The sequence below is a fragment of the Perca fluviatilis genome, chromosome 19 (assembly GCF_010015445.1).
Source record: "Perca fluviatilis chromosome 19, GENO_Pfluv_1.0, whole genome shotgun sequence".
In the NCBI taxonomy this organism is placed as follows: domain Eukaryota; kingdom Metazoa; phylum Chordata; class Actinopteri; order Perciformes; family Percidae; genus Perca; species Perca fluviatilis.
Window position 1 is genome coordinate 15,251,933 of NC_053130.1, and position 17,152 is coordinate 15,269,084.

At 40.5% G+C, this 17,152-nt stretch overlaps 1 protein-coding gene across 2 annotated transcripts in view; it reads left to right on the forward strand.

Annotated features, from left to right (window-relative positions):
* LOC120548216 (cGMP-dependent protein kinase 1) overlaps positions 1-17,152 on the forward strand; it is an 88,343-nt gene that overhangs the window by 2,733 nt on the left and 68,458 nt on the right. The window contains exons 1-2 of one of the 2 annotated variants that reach the window (XM_039784300.1): positions 1,318-1,908; positions 7,420-7,586. In XM_039784300.1, coding sequence (XP_039640234.1) covers positions 1,604-1,908; positions 7,420-7,586 — 472 coding nt within the window. In that variant the 5' untranslated portion in view covers positions 1,318-1,603. Of the gene's footprint in view, positions 1-1,317; positions 1,909-7,419; positions 7,587-17,152 lie in introns of those variants that run through there. The other variant, XM_039784302.1, reaches the window with a different exon arrangement.

Below are 17,152 nucleotides of genomic sequence, written 5' to 3' on the forward strand. Positions count from 1 at the left end.
CATGTCAGCATTTGCAATGATTACCTATTTCAGTCATCCAGTAGGATCATTAAGCGATGGACATGTTTGCCTGCAGAGCAGAGGCATGCCACCAGTGACGGACTGGCCATCTGGAATTTGGGCAAATGCCAAAAGGGCCGCCCCCCTTATTGACCCCTATGGGCCAATACTGATAATTTGTCTTTGGTAAATTTTAAGTTAAAGTTATTTTATGCATGCAGCCACAAATATTCAAGATTGTACTGCAGCGAAGTGCGTGGAAAGATACACTAGGAAGGCAAAGTTCCTGATTTCCAAGCTAGGTTATTGAAAAAAATAGGGCCGGTGTGTAGCAAATGCCAGGGCCGTTTTTTGATCCCATTCCGTCAGTGCATGCCACCTTGTTGTTGTGTGGCTGAGTTGATACTTTATCCCACCACACGAGGGCAGCTGCGATCTATTGTTAGACCAACTGGCTCTCTCCAGGGTTGTTTTCCGCTTTTTGTCAGGAAGAAGATGCTTTTTACTACCACACCAAAAACACCTATCCTCAGAGCCAAAGAAATGTCCTTCACCTCGCTTTTTGTCCTGGCTGTCAACATGTGACTCTTCATCCTCTCAGCACAGTAACTGCTGTTGTGGCTCCTTATCCTATCAGATTGTCCTTGGCAGTTTATCCTCCTCTGAATTTGTCCAGAGCACAGGAGGCCAAATGCTTCCTGAGCTTCAGATGACTCATTTGGGATAATGTGGACAGTAACCAGCAGCGCTTAGAGTCAACAGAGTAAATGAGGAATGTGGAGCTGCTGTGGAGAGTTGCAAGCATCAGTCATTCATATTTTTTTTTTGTGCCTTCAGCACCTTCACTTGCTCCTCTATGGAATCTGTCACAAAAATGAATAGTTCCTATCAGGGATTTGGTTAAAGTCATTTGGTTAAATTCACAAGTAGTCCAACACAATACAAGCAATAGATGGGAAAAACAAACAAACGCGTTGTTTATTTTAACACTGAGGTTCATTAAGTTTCCATCACCTTCAACTTCCATTAAGGCTCCGGTGCTCATCTATTTGTAACTGAGCTGCCTCAGGGTGATCTGCTGAGGTATGATGACATAGTTCCCAGAGCAGTGGCTTTCTCACTGAGTCCATTATTCATTTGCGACGAGTGCTTTTGAGTGGCAGACTGCACTGTGCCACAGATTCCTGTAGGCGCCCTCCTCGCCATGCGCTCTCTCTAGGTCGCAGCCTGACGCACTCGGGGAGGACGGTCCTCTGCTGTCACACCGCCAAGGGAGAGAGAGAGAGAGAGAGAGAGAGAGAGAGAGAGAGAGAGAGAGAGAGAGAGAGAGAGAGAGCAAACTTTGCGTGATAGTGGTTGAGTCGCTTTACTGGCTCACCTTGGTTATCGCAGCAACCACCGAACATACCTTCGCTTCAATTCCCAACATCCGCTCGTGACGGACAACGGCGAGGATTCCCCCCCAGGAGAGACAGGGGCTGCATCCTCTGAAGCTGTTCATGCCGGATAAAGTTTATGAGCAGCGTGGTAGAGGAGAGGGGATAAAGACTAGACCGCAAACCTTTCGATAAACTTATTGGGAAGACTCCCGTCGCCAACTGAAATGGGCACCTTGCGCGACCTCCAGTACGCGCTCCAGGAGAAGATTGAGGAGCTGCGCCAGAGGGACGCGCTCATCGACGAACTGGAACTAGAGCTCGACCAGAAAGACGAGCTTATACAGAGACTACAGACCGAGCTGGACAAATACCGCTCCGTTATCAAACCGGCAACCCAGCAGGTCCACAAGCAGAGTGAGCTGCATGAGCAGCAGCGGACGAAGAGGCAGGCAATTTCGGCCGAACCCACTGCCTTCGACATCCAGGATCTTAGCCATGTCACCCTACCTTTCTACCCTAAAAGCCCACAGTAGGTGTCCAAATTATGAACGCATAATATTCACCTTTAATAACGAAAATGATAATAAGATTTTATATCAGCTCCAGTATGAGTTCACCTTTCTGATTCACTAATGTTAAGTGTGGCGCAGCAGGTATGGCACCTGTAGCACATATGGATGAGGTGGTGAGCTCTCTCTTTCACACACACACACACACACACACACACACACACACACACACACACACACACACACACACACACACACACACACACACACACACACACACACACACAGGAAACTGTCCAGTTATCAATAGGATTTTCATCAGCTCCGTGATAAAGGGCTGTAAATCAATACGCCTGATCACAGCCTAACATGAGAGAGAAATTAGCTGTCATCCTGTGATGGGAATTATAGGTTTAGAGATCTGGTGTTGGCTCTGTGTAATGTACCAGTGCCCATTTTACACAAGCTGTGATTCTGTAACAGGCAGTCTTAACAGGCTCTCTGTGCATGTTTACCTTATGATTTGTTTAGAGCTCTCTCTCTCTCTCTCTCTCTCTCTCTCTCTCTCTCTCTCTCTCTCTCTCTCTTCTTTTCAAACTCTCAACAAAACATCTCTCTCCTGCTCAGCTTGGTCTGCAACATGAGGTCTGGTTGTCAAGCGGAAACTGTCTGTTGTGAAGTAATCCAGCATTAAACCTGAAGGTTGTGTTATTATAAATTAAACACTTACAGGACAGGAAGAATATATTCATTCTGAAAGCACATTCAAAAATAGACATATTGAACAAAATCAATACATTTTCAAAACTAAATCCAGATTTAAAATGCATATTGGGATATGTCATATCACTTAAAGTACTCATATTATGCTTTTTGGCTTCAGCTTCACTTTGTAACACGCGTTATAATGCTCGCCTAGCTGCTAGCGTGGCACTCCCTCATACTCTGCACCTGACTAGCTAGCAGTACTTACTGCACATTTGTGACTCCCAACAAAGATGGAACAGAAGTGTGATGTCTCACTCTGTACCTAAAACAGAGAGCTCAACACACAGGGTGAAAAGAGGAGCTGCAGCAATGTGCAGTACAACAAATATATGTTTTTTTCTGAAAATTAAACCACATAAACCTATTCTGGTACAACCTCTAAATACAATTATAAACCTGAAAATTAGCATAATATGAGCACTTTAAAATGAGCAGAATGAAGTTTTCAAAATAAAATTATTGATCTTCTTTAAAATCAATTATTTGAATTATTTCCATACTATGTTGGTGTTTTCAGACTTTGCATAGAGATCAGATGTGCCATTTTTTTCTCGACACGCAAATAAACAAAGCTCAAAAGATTTCATCAAAGAAAATAAAAAATAAAGGGGATTATTTATCCGAGCAAGGAAAGTTCATTAGTCCTTGTTATACTTGTCAGCTCTGTGCGTTAGCAAAAAGCACTGTTTTTGTGTGTGGTGTTTTTTAGTTTTCTTTGTCTCCCTTTCATAAATAAGTGTGAGACCCCGGACACTGGCTTGGAATGGCACATGAGGAAAACGCAATACTGTGACAATTTCATAATGATAGTAATCTTTTACTGTATATGCATTGTTCCATTAAGAGATTTGCCAAAGAGACTTTTAGGGAGACCTTGAAGGGAAGAAAAAAAAATATCGACTTTGTCCTTTCAATGTAATCATCTGTCAGTTATGATGGGAAAAGAATGATTGCATGATTTGAGATGAAAATCCCCACAGGGAAACTGAAAGAAAATGTCATGATGGAATTGAAAATGATGCTTGTTACCAAGAGGTTGTTTGAACTTCCATCAAAGGGTCAACTATAGCTTAAATGTTCTGCTGAGTGTCTGCCGCACCTTTTCGCACAGAATTACATTTTGCTCACTTTGTCTCTCCTAATAAGTATACATGAAAAAATAATGATTGGAAAGCAGCGGACTGTTGAATGCAAATGACTTGAGCGTGTTTGAGCACTGTTCTCTCATTGGTTCAGCGTTATTATCGTTATTCAGTTTGTTTGTACATCTCTGCTTGAGCAACTTGCAAAAGTTCAAGAACAATTAATTTATATCCAAGTAATTTTGTTTTTGTGAGACTCTACTAACTTTTGTTATTGCTCAATTGAGAATAGAGTTTTTCTTTTTCTTTTTGATAAACGCAAGTGCCCTCATGGGACAAAGACAGCTCAATTACATTTTCATTTTGTTTTGGTTATTGAAGTGTAGCGATAATGCTTGTTGGATTTGGCTAAATGTTTAGATTTTTCTTTCATTCTCACCCACTTTATCTTCTTTACAAGACCCTTACAGCGTTCCTTACACATACGCTATCCATCCCTCTCCCTCTGTCTCCCTCCTATTTCTGTTAGCCTCTCCCACTTTTCTGCCACCCCTCTTCTTTTTTCCTTCTAAAAGAGCATATTTTCTCCTTTTAAGGAAGGCTGAACATGCTCAGACCTAAACTTCACTAGTGGATGAAGGCAAATATATCATCCTCACAAAGGAGAGGAAGGCAGATGTTTTTATAAGGGTCTGGTTAGAAGACGTTGCTCAACGTTGCTATCAGAGGCTCAAGTCGGGGGGTCCAGATCAGGGTTGAGAAGGCCAGAAATCTCCTGGGAGTAAAGTAACAAAAAGAGGGTCAATGAGGCACATTTTCAGGGGGCTGGAGATCAACTAGGAAAATAAAAGATTTCCATTTTGTTCCTGTTTGTTAAGTTAATAATATGCAGAAAAATGCAGAGTTCTGCTAGCATAAAATGCATACAATTAAGCCTATTTTAAAAGCATCATTAACTCAGTAAGCATCATAAGGATCATCATATTCCAGAATGGCACTTAACAACTTTACTAAGATATACTCCTTAAAACCTAGTGGGAGCAGCTACCATTAAAACTAAATCATCGTCTCCTCTGTGTGCAGTCTCTGCTGAAAAAAGAAAGGAGGTTTGGGAGGAACAAATATTGTGGGAGGGGAATTGAAAAATAGGTGCAACACCTGAGTCTTCTTAACTCAATTCCCAGGAGTAACTTGTTCTGATGCTCAAGGGCAGAATAAAACAAATATCTAACAAGAAACCCTGGTTCAAATAAATGAAAATCCTGAGACTCTGGAAACTTGTTACCACACTGTCTCTTTCATCTTTCTCATATCTGTAAATTGTCTAACAAAGGAGTTCCCTGAAGTAAATGCTGAAAAGGCATGCCCACCAATGAGATGGGGAGTCTGGGATAATAATGATGCTGCTATATAGAACGTCTTTTGTACAGTGGTGTACACATGGCGAAAATTCAATATACTGGGATGTCTGATCTGTCACTGAGATTAGTATATAAATCCAGTGTTTGTACTTTATTTAAATAACTTAAGTAATCTCTGTTATCCTAATATATTGTGACAACTAATACAATATTGGTCTTTAGTTTAGTTCCATGCTTTCATCTCCAAGCATCACTGCTGTGAGAGATTAAAAGCAGAGCTGTTTGGGGATCCACAGGACTAATTGAAAATTATTGTGAGTGTTGAATGAAAAACACACATTAGGAGAAAATTGTTTTGGATATTTCGGCATGCTATTTTGAGACTCAAACTAAAATGAATCACTCAGCTGATGGTGTCAAAATGAAGATCTGTAAAGGTAGGCCAAGGTTGAAGATTTACGTGCCAGCTATGATAGCTGCTTCGCTCACAGTTTTTCATCTTAAGGAGCAACAGTGTTTTTTCACAGATTCGATCATGTGTCACAAGATTGAATGGATTCAAAGGCATCCGTGTGACCTTAAACAATGAATGGAAGCTCTTGAGGAGGAATAAGACACTGACTTTAAAACATGACCTCACTTTACATATGAATGTGCAGAGGGGTTTATAGTGCCTGTTTTGAAAACACAGGCATGCGCATAATGCTCAGTACATAAAACTAAAAACAAAAAATTGGGCACTGCTGATATTGTATCATGGCAGACATTGACGTTTTAGAGCTTGAAGTTTGTGTAGCTGTGTGGTTTGTGGAGGACTTTGCTGCTTGACTGGCAGCAGGGTAGAGAAGCCTGTGTGTCGAGGGAGCGCTGCTTCATAAATGCCTTCCAGGTTATTTGCCCTTTTAGCTTTAAGCTCCTCAGGTGATCAGTGTCAACAATGCACCCAGAAATCTGTTTCTGGAAAGGGCACAGAGCAAAGAAAGGCTAGAGGCAGTTCACCAGTGCCTTTGAGTCCTATACCAGCCAGGAGATAGAGAGTGCTTTTAGGGAATACTTTAGCTTCTCAGGAGGGGACTCCTTGTAGGATTAACCCTGACACATTTTAACCTCATTCATGCAGCTGACACTCTCAAAACCGACAACGCAGCACTCAGCCGAGCAACTCTGACTCTGGTGATGACATGCTTCAATGAAGGAGTGATCTTAGATCTTAGAGTCAGCTTCAGATTTCTCTCCCGTCTCTCGACACTTCTTTGACACTTGACGGTTTCAACCTTCGCTGTGCCTGGCTCTCATTCACCTGTTGTCAACACGCGGACACCTCTCAAGAACAAATGTCTCTCCTCCGTCAATGGTACATAAATAGCATCTGTGTTCTCCTCGATCCAAATGATCATTTGACATAATGTCCTCTTTTAGCCCGCCTGACAAAGTGCTCTGTGCACTGAGCTGCACCTTGACGACTGTACATCAGCTTTTACTGTTAAAAGTTAATGTTCTCCCTTCCTTGCATAGTCATTGCAAAACATACTTACCTGTGAAATGCCCTGATGCAGTCTTTAAGGCCTATTTGGCTTTCACAAGTGCACCCCTGAATGGAAACAGTCCATTACCATGGATTTAGCTATTTATTGACTTGTTGCAGCATTTGGAGAAAAGGTTTTACCCTGATGTCTTTGAATTGAGGATAGGTTTTAGAAAAGCTACTGTGCAGTTTGAGTGAGATTTTAATTGCCTTAGAAATAATCAGCACGCCTGCCTGTTGAACTACCATTAAAACTAAATCATCGTCTCCTCTGTGTGCAGTCTCTGCTGAAAAAAGAAAGGAGGTTTGGGAGGAACAAATATTGTGGGAGGGGAATTGAAAAATAGGTGCAACACCTGAGTCTTCTTAACTCAATTCCCAGGAGTAACTTGTTCTGATGCTCAAGGGCAGAATAAAACAAATATCTAACAAGAAACCCTGGTTCAAATAAATGAAAATCCTGAGACTCTGGAAACTTGTTACCACACTGTCTCTTTCATCTTTCTCATATCTGTAAATTGTCTAACAAAGGAGTTCCCTGAAGTAAATGCTGAAAAGGCATGCCCACCAATGAGATGGGGAGTCTGGGATAATAATGATGCTGGTCAACATCCTTCACTGGATTTTAGAGAAATATTTTAATCTCAGCCAAGGTTTTTGCTCAAGGCTTGTGTGTGATACATTTAGACTCTTAGTACTAATTTCTCTCTCTAATTCTATCTCGTTATGTCTTTCTAGCAATGCTGTACAAATTTGTGTTTGCAAAGTGGTGATTTTGTTTCACTTTGTCTCCAGGTCCAAGGATCTGATCAAGGAGGCCATCTTGGACAATGACTTCATGAAGAACCTGGAGCTGTCGCAGATCCAAGAGATCGTGGACTGCATGTACCCTGTGGAGTATGGAAAGGACAGCTGTATCATTAAGGAAGGCGATGTGGGCTCACTGGTTTATGTCATGGAAGGTAAAAGCACACATGAACAGAGGCAAAATGTCTATTCTGCAATGAAATGAAAACCACAAGCACAAAGAGTGCAATTACCCTAAAAAGATGTAAATAATTACTCTTTATAAACAGACTGAAGGGGATCTGTAGGGATGTGTCTGGTGAGCTTTGAGAGGGCCAGCCTGACAATGATAGAAACGAAATGAAAGGACATTATTGACGGGTTTCTGCAGCACAATGAACTAAAATTTAAAACTACACTTTTTGATGCTGTATTATTCACTAATGTCCCGTTGATTTGATTTTGTGTGATACTGTGTGCCTGCTGAGTCCTTTTTCTTCCATTATTTTTTAGCAGTATTCATTCAGCATGTTTTTTTGTAAAATGAGCGTTGATGATACAGAGTGTGACCTCTGATGACAGCAACAGCAGCACAACATCCACGCTGCCGCTGATAAGGGATTTGTGAAAAGGCATTTTTGCTACATGATTGGTCAAAACCACTATAAAACATTTAGGAAGCCATCGTCCCTAGCAATAGAGTCGACCTCAGGGAAAATGGCCTCAGTCAATGCCTGCACAATGTAACTGATCATTAAATAGAGGTGAACATGGACATTCACAGACATAATACAGATTCAAATATAGAAATATAGCACATATAGATCACTATTATTGCTCACTTCCTCTCTCAAACCTTTATAATTTGTAATTGGTTCTCACATACAATTGCATGGGCAATCTAACTGTTCAAAATGTTTGGTGGAAATACTTCCCTCAAAGCCTAAACGACATGGCAGAACAGCGGGAGATAGAAAGAGAATTAAGAAACTGGGAAGTGATAAGCTAGAATCTTTTTAGTGGGTATATAGACAGTGGCATTTAAAGGTTAATATTTCTACTAGGAAGAATGCTGATATTGATTGTTGCTACTATTATTTAATGTCGGCCACCATGTTGATTATTGGGTTAGAAATACAATTCCTGGATGCCCCATTCAACCATACATTGTTAAGAATAGATTTATGGGAAGGTACAACTAAAATAACAACAAAGCAATTTTCTAAACTAAGATAGACCACTTTTTAGTTTAATTCTACTACAAATCTATAATATTATGAAAGCATACTCTGCACTTGGCTCTCTTGTGTTGGGATGCTAGACTGAAATGAGTACTGCCATCTTAGATAAATAGATAAGTGTGGCTCTAGGGATGGCAATGCAGATCACTCCACCACTTTGGTCCAGGCTGAAATATCTCAACAAATATTTAATGGATTGTCATAAAGGTGTGTACATTCATGGTGCCCAGAGGGTGAATCCTACTGAATGTATGCCCAAATACCTGCTAAACTAATCACATTCCTATCAGCCATAGCTGTACAAATGTTAGCATGCTAACACAATAAACTGAGATGGTGAACATAGTAAACATTATACCTGCTAAACATCAACATGTTAACATTGTAATTGTGAGCACGTTAGCATGCTGATGTTTCTTTATAACAGAAATGCTGGTATGGCTGTAGACCTTTCGCTGATCATACCGCTGTGCTTTTACATTGTGGTATTGGCACTTTTACTTAAGGAAATGATCTGAGTGCTTCTGTTGACTGTTTCTGTGTGGAAGAAGGACGTCACTCGCCGCCCTTATCTGTAGACTGCAGAGAGAAGTTGAATATGTAACTGGTTTAATGCAAATTCTATGCAAAACACAACTGTGGGCTGTACAACAGCCAACTGAGAGAGAATTTGGGGAAGTCAGGGAATTATGTCTTTAATTCATTGACAACCAATGAAAGAAATTAGAAACCACATCATCAGTATTGCTCCACTGTGTTCTGTTAGGGGAGTTGTGGATGAAAACAGGAAAAGCCAGAAAGCCAGAAAGCCAGAAAGCGAGGACACAAAGCTCTAGGTGGTGAGCCGGTGGTCTTTTAATGCCGGTCACCCATTCTGTAGGTATCAAGCAGATTTGAATCTCTCCCTGTAAGGGAGGCTGGGGGAAGTTGATTGAACCAGAGGTGGCTCGTCACGCTACAGTAGGTCACAAATGAGCAAGCGTCACACTGACATGATGAATAGGTTCCTCTTGAGCGCAACAGAAAGAGAAATAAAAGATAAAAATCTGCAAGAGAAATAATTGTTGAGGGGCTTTGTGATTTCCTCTCTGAAATAGAGTGGTTATATGTGACTAATATCAAATGTTTGGCTAATTTTTTCCTATTTTCAAATCCTTAGGGTAGGCTTAGCATATTTATATTCAATAAACATTGCCAGCTCTCTCTTGCTGCCCTTAACTCTTTTCTACTCTCTCTCTCTCTCTCTCTTCTCTCTCGCACTCTCTCGTGTCCCTTGGCTGCAGTTTTCACACTAACTGTCCCTGGCCTGACTTGTTTTGCATAAAAAACAAATTAAGCATTAGCCCAAGGTCTGTGGAAGCCCGTCATAGTCTGGGACTTTTTGACAGGATGTCTAAGTGTGCCATGCCATGTCAAACACACAGCTGTGTCTGCTCAACATTGTACATCATTTTCCTAACAAATGAAGTGTTCAGTGCTCAGGCAGTAGTGTCATTTCTTGTTGCGACTTGGCAGGCTAATCATTGACGTTTTGCCATGGGGCTGACATTGAAATCATGCATCATGTAACCATAAAAGGCACAAGTAAACTACACCAATTCAAAAAAATAGAATAATTGTGCTTTACATCATTATATTTCTTTTTTTTAATATGAGAGCATATGCATAAGTTATTTATCTCCAATGAGAGCCTAGACTGATGTTTCAGAGAATATCACAGCCTCCCTGTTTAAACCTCAGAGCAGTTAGCTTTTGTTGCAGATGCACCTGATAATTAAAGATCAGACAAAACAGGAGCTGATAAAAAAGAATGCATCCTGGAACTGGCTCGCAGCCATGATGAGGCAGCTGTAGCGATTTGTTGTATTTTGGTCGCATCCACTGGGCTGTAACTGACAGTCCTCTTTAAAATTACTGATTGCAACTCAGACAAAAGCTCATGTTTCCATGGAGATGAGAGAGGTTTTTGATTGGATGTGTTGTCTGCAAAGACCCGTACAGGTGGCTAATGATGATAATAACTATTATTATCTTATCCAATTACTATCAAGTATTTCCTTGACATTAAAACCCCCTTGATTTACTTCATAGTCATCATTCAACTGTCATGAAATGTTGTTGACAATGGTACGAGTAAACTTGTTAAAAGATGAAACTGAGCCGAAACCTTAACTTTGAGAATAGAGAATTGATGATTAGTTTGGATGGCATAAACACACTGAATACTGGGCTTAGGCCAAAATGCAATCCTGTGAAGAGAACGTTTAGTCCAACTTGCAATAATAATGGTGATCGTTAAAATGCAAGAAAATCATGAAAAATATCTATCACACTGCCCAAGTTGACAAATTTAAATTGCATGTTTTGTCCCACTAGGGATCCACAACTTAAAGACATTCAATGTAAATTCATAGACCAAAAAAAAAAAACATTTGGGAAGCTGACAATAGAGAATTTGGGGCATTTTTACAAAAAAAAGCAGCTAGTTATTTTAAGATATAAGCCTTGAGATGTTTACTTTTAATAGTTTGGTGTTGTTAAGAGAAGTGTGAAAATCTGTGCTGTATTTCTGTGTCTAACTACAGTTTGGAGAAGTAAGCTTAACTGAACAGGTTTCTTCTGTTTGACAACTTTATTGTGTTAACAGGATGTATGAGGTCTCTCCTGACCTGGTTTCTTCTGTTGCCAACTTTGCATTTATATGAATGAATATTTTCAATTTTCATTTAAGATTCCTTTTTTTATTTTATCTTTCTTGAGAGAAACAAGTGTTTTCAAAGAAAAAAAGGCCTAGCTTGGAGGATGCAGGTATACGTGATATTGACTTTAAATTGTGTATTTTCTTCTATTTGTTATCTTTTAGGGAGAACAAGCTATCTGCTCTCATGTGTATATTTTCTTAGTTTTACTATGTGTACAGGGAGGGCAGACTGAAAAGTAAGGAAAAAGATTCAGCTTAAAACCCCAAGTGTTCACAGGACATTGACAGGTTCTTTGACAGGTTACCATATTCAATGCAACCATTGATGCACTGAAGACCATTTCCTTCAGGTGGAGGTGTTCAGGGGATTTGAGAATAGGCTTGGGATTTGACACTTTCTCCACACAAATTGGATAGAATCCCAAGTATTTAATTTGACCTCCCATTAGGCAAGGTAAATCTAATATTTTGACAGATTTCTTCAAGAAAATGTCAGGTTTAAGTGAGGCTTAAATCGTATCCTTGAATGTCTGAATATTTCAGAATTGAACAGTGTGCTGTTTTGAAGCTTATGCTGAACCACTCCTGACAGTCATTTTCCTTTCCTGCTGCTTTGACTGAGATATACCTCTGAATAACAATGAATAGCAATGTTTACCCACTGTGGCCCAATGCTAGTTTCTCTCTATAAGAGGAGTATTTGATGGTTTTGACTCCTTGATATGACAGTCAAGACACTTGGTAGATATGATTGTGTGTGTGAGCATCGACTGATCTGTATGCATGCATCTTTAATCAAATATAAGCAACACTGTTAATTAAGAGGCACAGGTGTTTGTTTGCATTTCATTTCATGGCATATTTTATCCTGTGATAATGTTCTTTAGCTTCTACCAGAACCTTATCACGACTCTGTCACCATGTACAGGCGGAGTTATTAAAACCTGACATGAAAACAGATCTCCAGAGCTCCTCAACATTTTTTTTTTTTTTAATACTCAACAGGGAATCGTCAGCCATTGTATAAAATATATCAGTTTGTCATCCTAACGCTCATGTCAATTTAATGGCCACCAGCCAAAAGACAAACCAGTTTCGCAGGTGACCACGTGTCAAGCTGGCCAATCTCCTAAAAAATCTGTAAGAGACTAAATGAAGGAATGTCTCTGCAGGACTCATCCTCTTACTGCGCTATAGACTGGAGTCTTCAGAGAGATGCCCTTTGTGCTCACTGGCCAGTGAGGAGAGGAAAGGGAGATGGGCTCCTCTCTCATAGTAGTATAGAGATGTAATCAATAGGGGCAACTGAGTGTGACTCCGTGTCATACAGTAGTTGTGGAACACCATACGTAAAGCAAATTTGAAGCACTATCTAGTATTATTTGCTACAGCTACTGAAGCTACTGCTGTTAATACACTATCAGCTGATTATTATGATATATTTGCATATTAATAAGCTGATATTAAAATAGAATACATTTGGTTGCAGAAACGTGAGTGCACAAACCCACTGCACCGCTTTGTTGCCTGGCAACTTAACTAATGCAGCTCAGGAAAATAAAATGTTGAGGCTTACATATTTTTTGGTTTGATTGGCCCTAGCAATTACAGCATGTAGCCAAAATCCAATACAACCACTGCTGCCTATTGTATCTTGACAGCACTGTACAGCAGCCAATTGTAGTTGAAGGCACTCAGACTCACCCTGCCCGCTTCTTCTCAGGGGAACTCAATTTCAACTACCTGGGACTAAAATAGAATGCAAGATCGACTTTGTGTGTGTTCTTAGTAACATGACGTGCAATAATATTATGACCCCGAGATTCAGTCACATATAGCTGGCACTCTTCAAGGCTATCGGCTCTCATGATAACTCTAGTGAGGCTGTCAGTGGGGGTTTATTAAGACGTCCACTGGGGAAAAGGTGAGGGGTCTGTAACTGGAATGACATTTAAACACACACACACACACACACACACACACACACACACACACACACACACACACACACACACACACACACACACACACACACACACACACACACACACACACACACACACACACACACACACGTTAAAGGTGGCTGACAGGTTTAGGTGGTAGCCCCCCTTTATAAGTGCAGAGAAACTAGATTGACAAAGTTGCACGTTATTAAATCAAAAAGCAATTTCTATGTTGCTGCTGCCTCAAATGTCACAGAGAGATATATATTAATTCACTTACACCTTTAAAATTGTATATACCCACAGCATGTGTATGTGTGCGTTTCATTATTTTTTATTCACTTGGCTGATGTCAACTGTTGATGCATCAGGCATGAAAAAACGATTACTGTGAGAGAAATTTTTTTTTTACTTTCTGCCGATTCACAATTTGATTTCTAATTCAAAGCTGAGATTTAACCAGATGCAAAGCCTCTACAGATCAAAGCTGCATCAGAAATACAAAAAATGTATTTAAGAATATCAGTAATCACAGTGGAAAACATGAGCAAAGCAGCAGGAAATGAGAGTTTTCTACACAATGCACCAAATTCAGGTGGCGTGCTGGTTTTGCTGACATACAATAGGCTAGTGATCTGAAATACCTCTATCAAGAAGAATAAAACGTCAGCTAATGCGCCATTTATGTGCAAATGGCGTGCATGCATGTGTTGCAGACTAATAATCTTACCTACGCTGAGCAGTGCACCATCTGCCCTGAAAATATTCTCTCTCTGGCAAGTGTCTTTTCTCATTTGCCCCCTCTGCCTCTTAGTTGTTCCCTTTGTCACTTTCTCTCTCTTTCATTCTCTCATTTTCACACAAACACTCTACTCACACACACACACACACACACACACACACACACACACACACACACACACACACACACACACACACACACACACACACACACACACAGGTTCAAGTTTTCAATTTGAAATGCTTAAATACAAAACCAGAAACATGCACCAGAGTTTCCCTCCACCACTCCCCACATTTTACCGGCTTTGACCCCAATCTGTCCTCTCACCCATCTTTCTCCACCTGCTCATCACTTCTTCCTTTACACAACTGTCTTATCCTTCTTTGTTTCTCTTTTCCCACCTGTCCATCTTATCTCATTTTCATTCGGCTTTTCTCTTTATATTCTCTCCCTTTCTTTCCTATTCACCCCATTTCTTTTTTCCTTTCCTCTTCTCTGATTAGTGTGAGATGGCCTTTATTTTTTACCTCTGAACTCTACAATAAGAATTGATCCCCATTTTCACTCCACAGAGGCCGATGAATACACCACAGAGCAAGAATTAATGAGCAATTTGTCTATGATCCCTGAGCCGTCATCCCTTCTTTGTGGTTAACGGCGCTTTTGAGAGTTCCTCATCTGGAAAGACGATGAAAGTAGCGTGTGTGTGTGTGTGACATAAGAGGAGTGGAAGAAAGGCAGACAGACAAAAAGAGCTCACAAGCATCGTATGAGAATATTTTAACATATGTTACATGTTTAGGACTGATACTTGTGCTGCTGCACCTTTCCATAGATCTATAGTCGATGATTTGACTTTGTTAATCCTTGCTGTAGAGAGCTCAAGCATAACTATGTCCAGAAAATACGCCAACCACTGTTTTATACAAAGTGAGTGAGTGGGGGGGAGCCAGCGTTGAGCTATCATTTTCTTGGTCGCGGTTGAGCCGGCTAGCCAAACTTTCTTCTGTCTCCCAAGCAGATGTAATTTAGAGTCTTCATTATGTAACAAAACAATCAGGTCAGTAGGAATTCAACATCCTATCACATCAGATATTACTGATGTTGTTTTATTCCAGAACTCATGCACCTGTTCACACTCCCAGACCATGTGCAGGAAAGTTCCAGTTTGTTCAGGTTGGCAGAACGTGCAATAGGGAGTAGGAATGCCTTTAGAGACGTATCTCTTCTGAGGAGTCCAATATGTCCTATGGCATATGTTGAAGTGGATCTGCTGGTGATTTGGGTTCTTGGAACAGTGGGAAATCTTTCATCTCTTTTTGAACTTTGATTGCCTTTGTCAAATGCTCTCCACCCCAGCATGGGAATTCTTACATTTTCATATAAGTTTTACAAAGTACAAATCTCAAAGCTGACTTTGTGTGTGTGTGTGTGTGTGTGTGTGAATGTCTGTGTTGCATACTGTTGGTGTATTCGTACGCAGATGCAGCATATTGCTGTTTTCTTAATTATCTCAACTTTTTTTAAACTAGGATAAACAGCCTTGTCTTAAGCTTGATAAGAAAAGCTTGACATTATCTAAGGTATTTTACAATGATTACATGAGCCAAGGAGGTTCAAGTCTTTTTAGCTCGAGCAGCATGTAATCTTCAAGCAATCTGAAAAAATGGAAAGTTAGAAATCATTTTCAGCCCACAACATGGCTCTATGGATGGCAATGTCAATGTGTTGTCCAGCACTGCAGAACGTGGTCAACGTTATACCTGCTAAACATCAGCATGTTAGCATTTAGCTCAAAGCTGTGCCTAAGTACAGCCTCACAGAGCCACTAGCATGCCAACACTAAGTGTCTTGTCATATGTATATGCATACTTGTATGTATGAAAATACTCAATGTGTATGTAAGTATAACTATTTGTGTTCTCTACTCTCTGACAACACTGACACGGAATCCACATTTCCCTGTAAATGCCTTCTCATGTCTGTAATGACACAGCCGGCTACTAAAATGAGTTGAGAGCAGGCTGCGGAAATGAGAGAGGTCCATTATTGTAGCACTTCAGATGCCATATTAATCTGTATTCTGATGTTGACGCTGTCTAATTACATCTGTCTGCATAAAAGAAAAGCTACAGTATGTGCACATGGCATGTACGCTAACTGCTAATTAAAATGTTGTGATTTGGTCTGGGAATACAAAATGATCATTTTCACTGCCCCCTACTCAGGCTATCAATCAGCTTGTCAACACAAAAGCCATAATCTGAGTTTTATGACTAGGAGAGTAGCAGTAGACTATCATAATGTCCTATTACTGCCACTGAATGAAAGTAACTTTCAGTGTGAGGCTGAAAGGCTCTACAAGTAGACAAGTGGCACTGCAGTGTGTTCTTGCTGTACCCTTGTCTCAAAGGTAAAATGATGTAAAAAGGATCAAACCAGCTGTCCCTCGTATCCTTTCGACTTGCGTTTTGTGTCTGTAGGTCTCACAGACCACATATACAAAAACTGCAGTGCAGTTTCCCACCGTGCCGATGGCAGGGAGCCCTGTGCGAGGGTGCCTGAGTTGAACTGAAAAGGATGTGAAGTGCTATCATCTCAAATGATATGATGTTCAACAGTGCTCACCTACAGCATCAGGTGTCCGTCCTCATCTTCCTCCCCTGCTGTCCATCTGTTTCTCTTCCACTTGCCTTCTCACAGCTTTTTTCATTTCCTTTTGTTGCTCCTGTAATAAAAAATGGCATGCGTTTAAGAGTGTTCGACGTCAGCTAGTTTGCACAAAGAGCCAACACGTAGAGCAGTGCATATAAACAAAACTCTCTGCTTACGTCAATTTAGAAGGAATGGTGGAACACAAAAAAATGAAAGTGAACTGAGTGCACTGCAGCCATAACAGATGAAAGTTGTGCAACGCTAGTCAGTCAGCAAATGTTTCACTGAATTTTATTTTAGTTCAAGAGTTGAAAGTAGGTTTTGAGAGAAAACAACTGACATGACTACAACAAAGACCAATGGGTAACACTTTACTTGAAGGTATCTACATAACAGTGACATGACACTGTCATGACACAGTCATGACACATGAACCCTAACCCTAACCCTAACC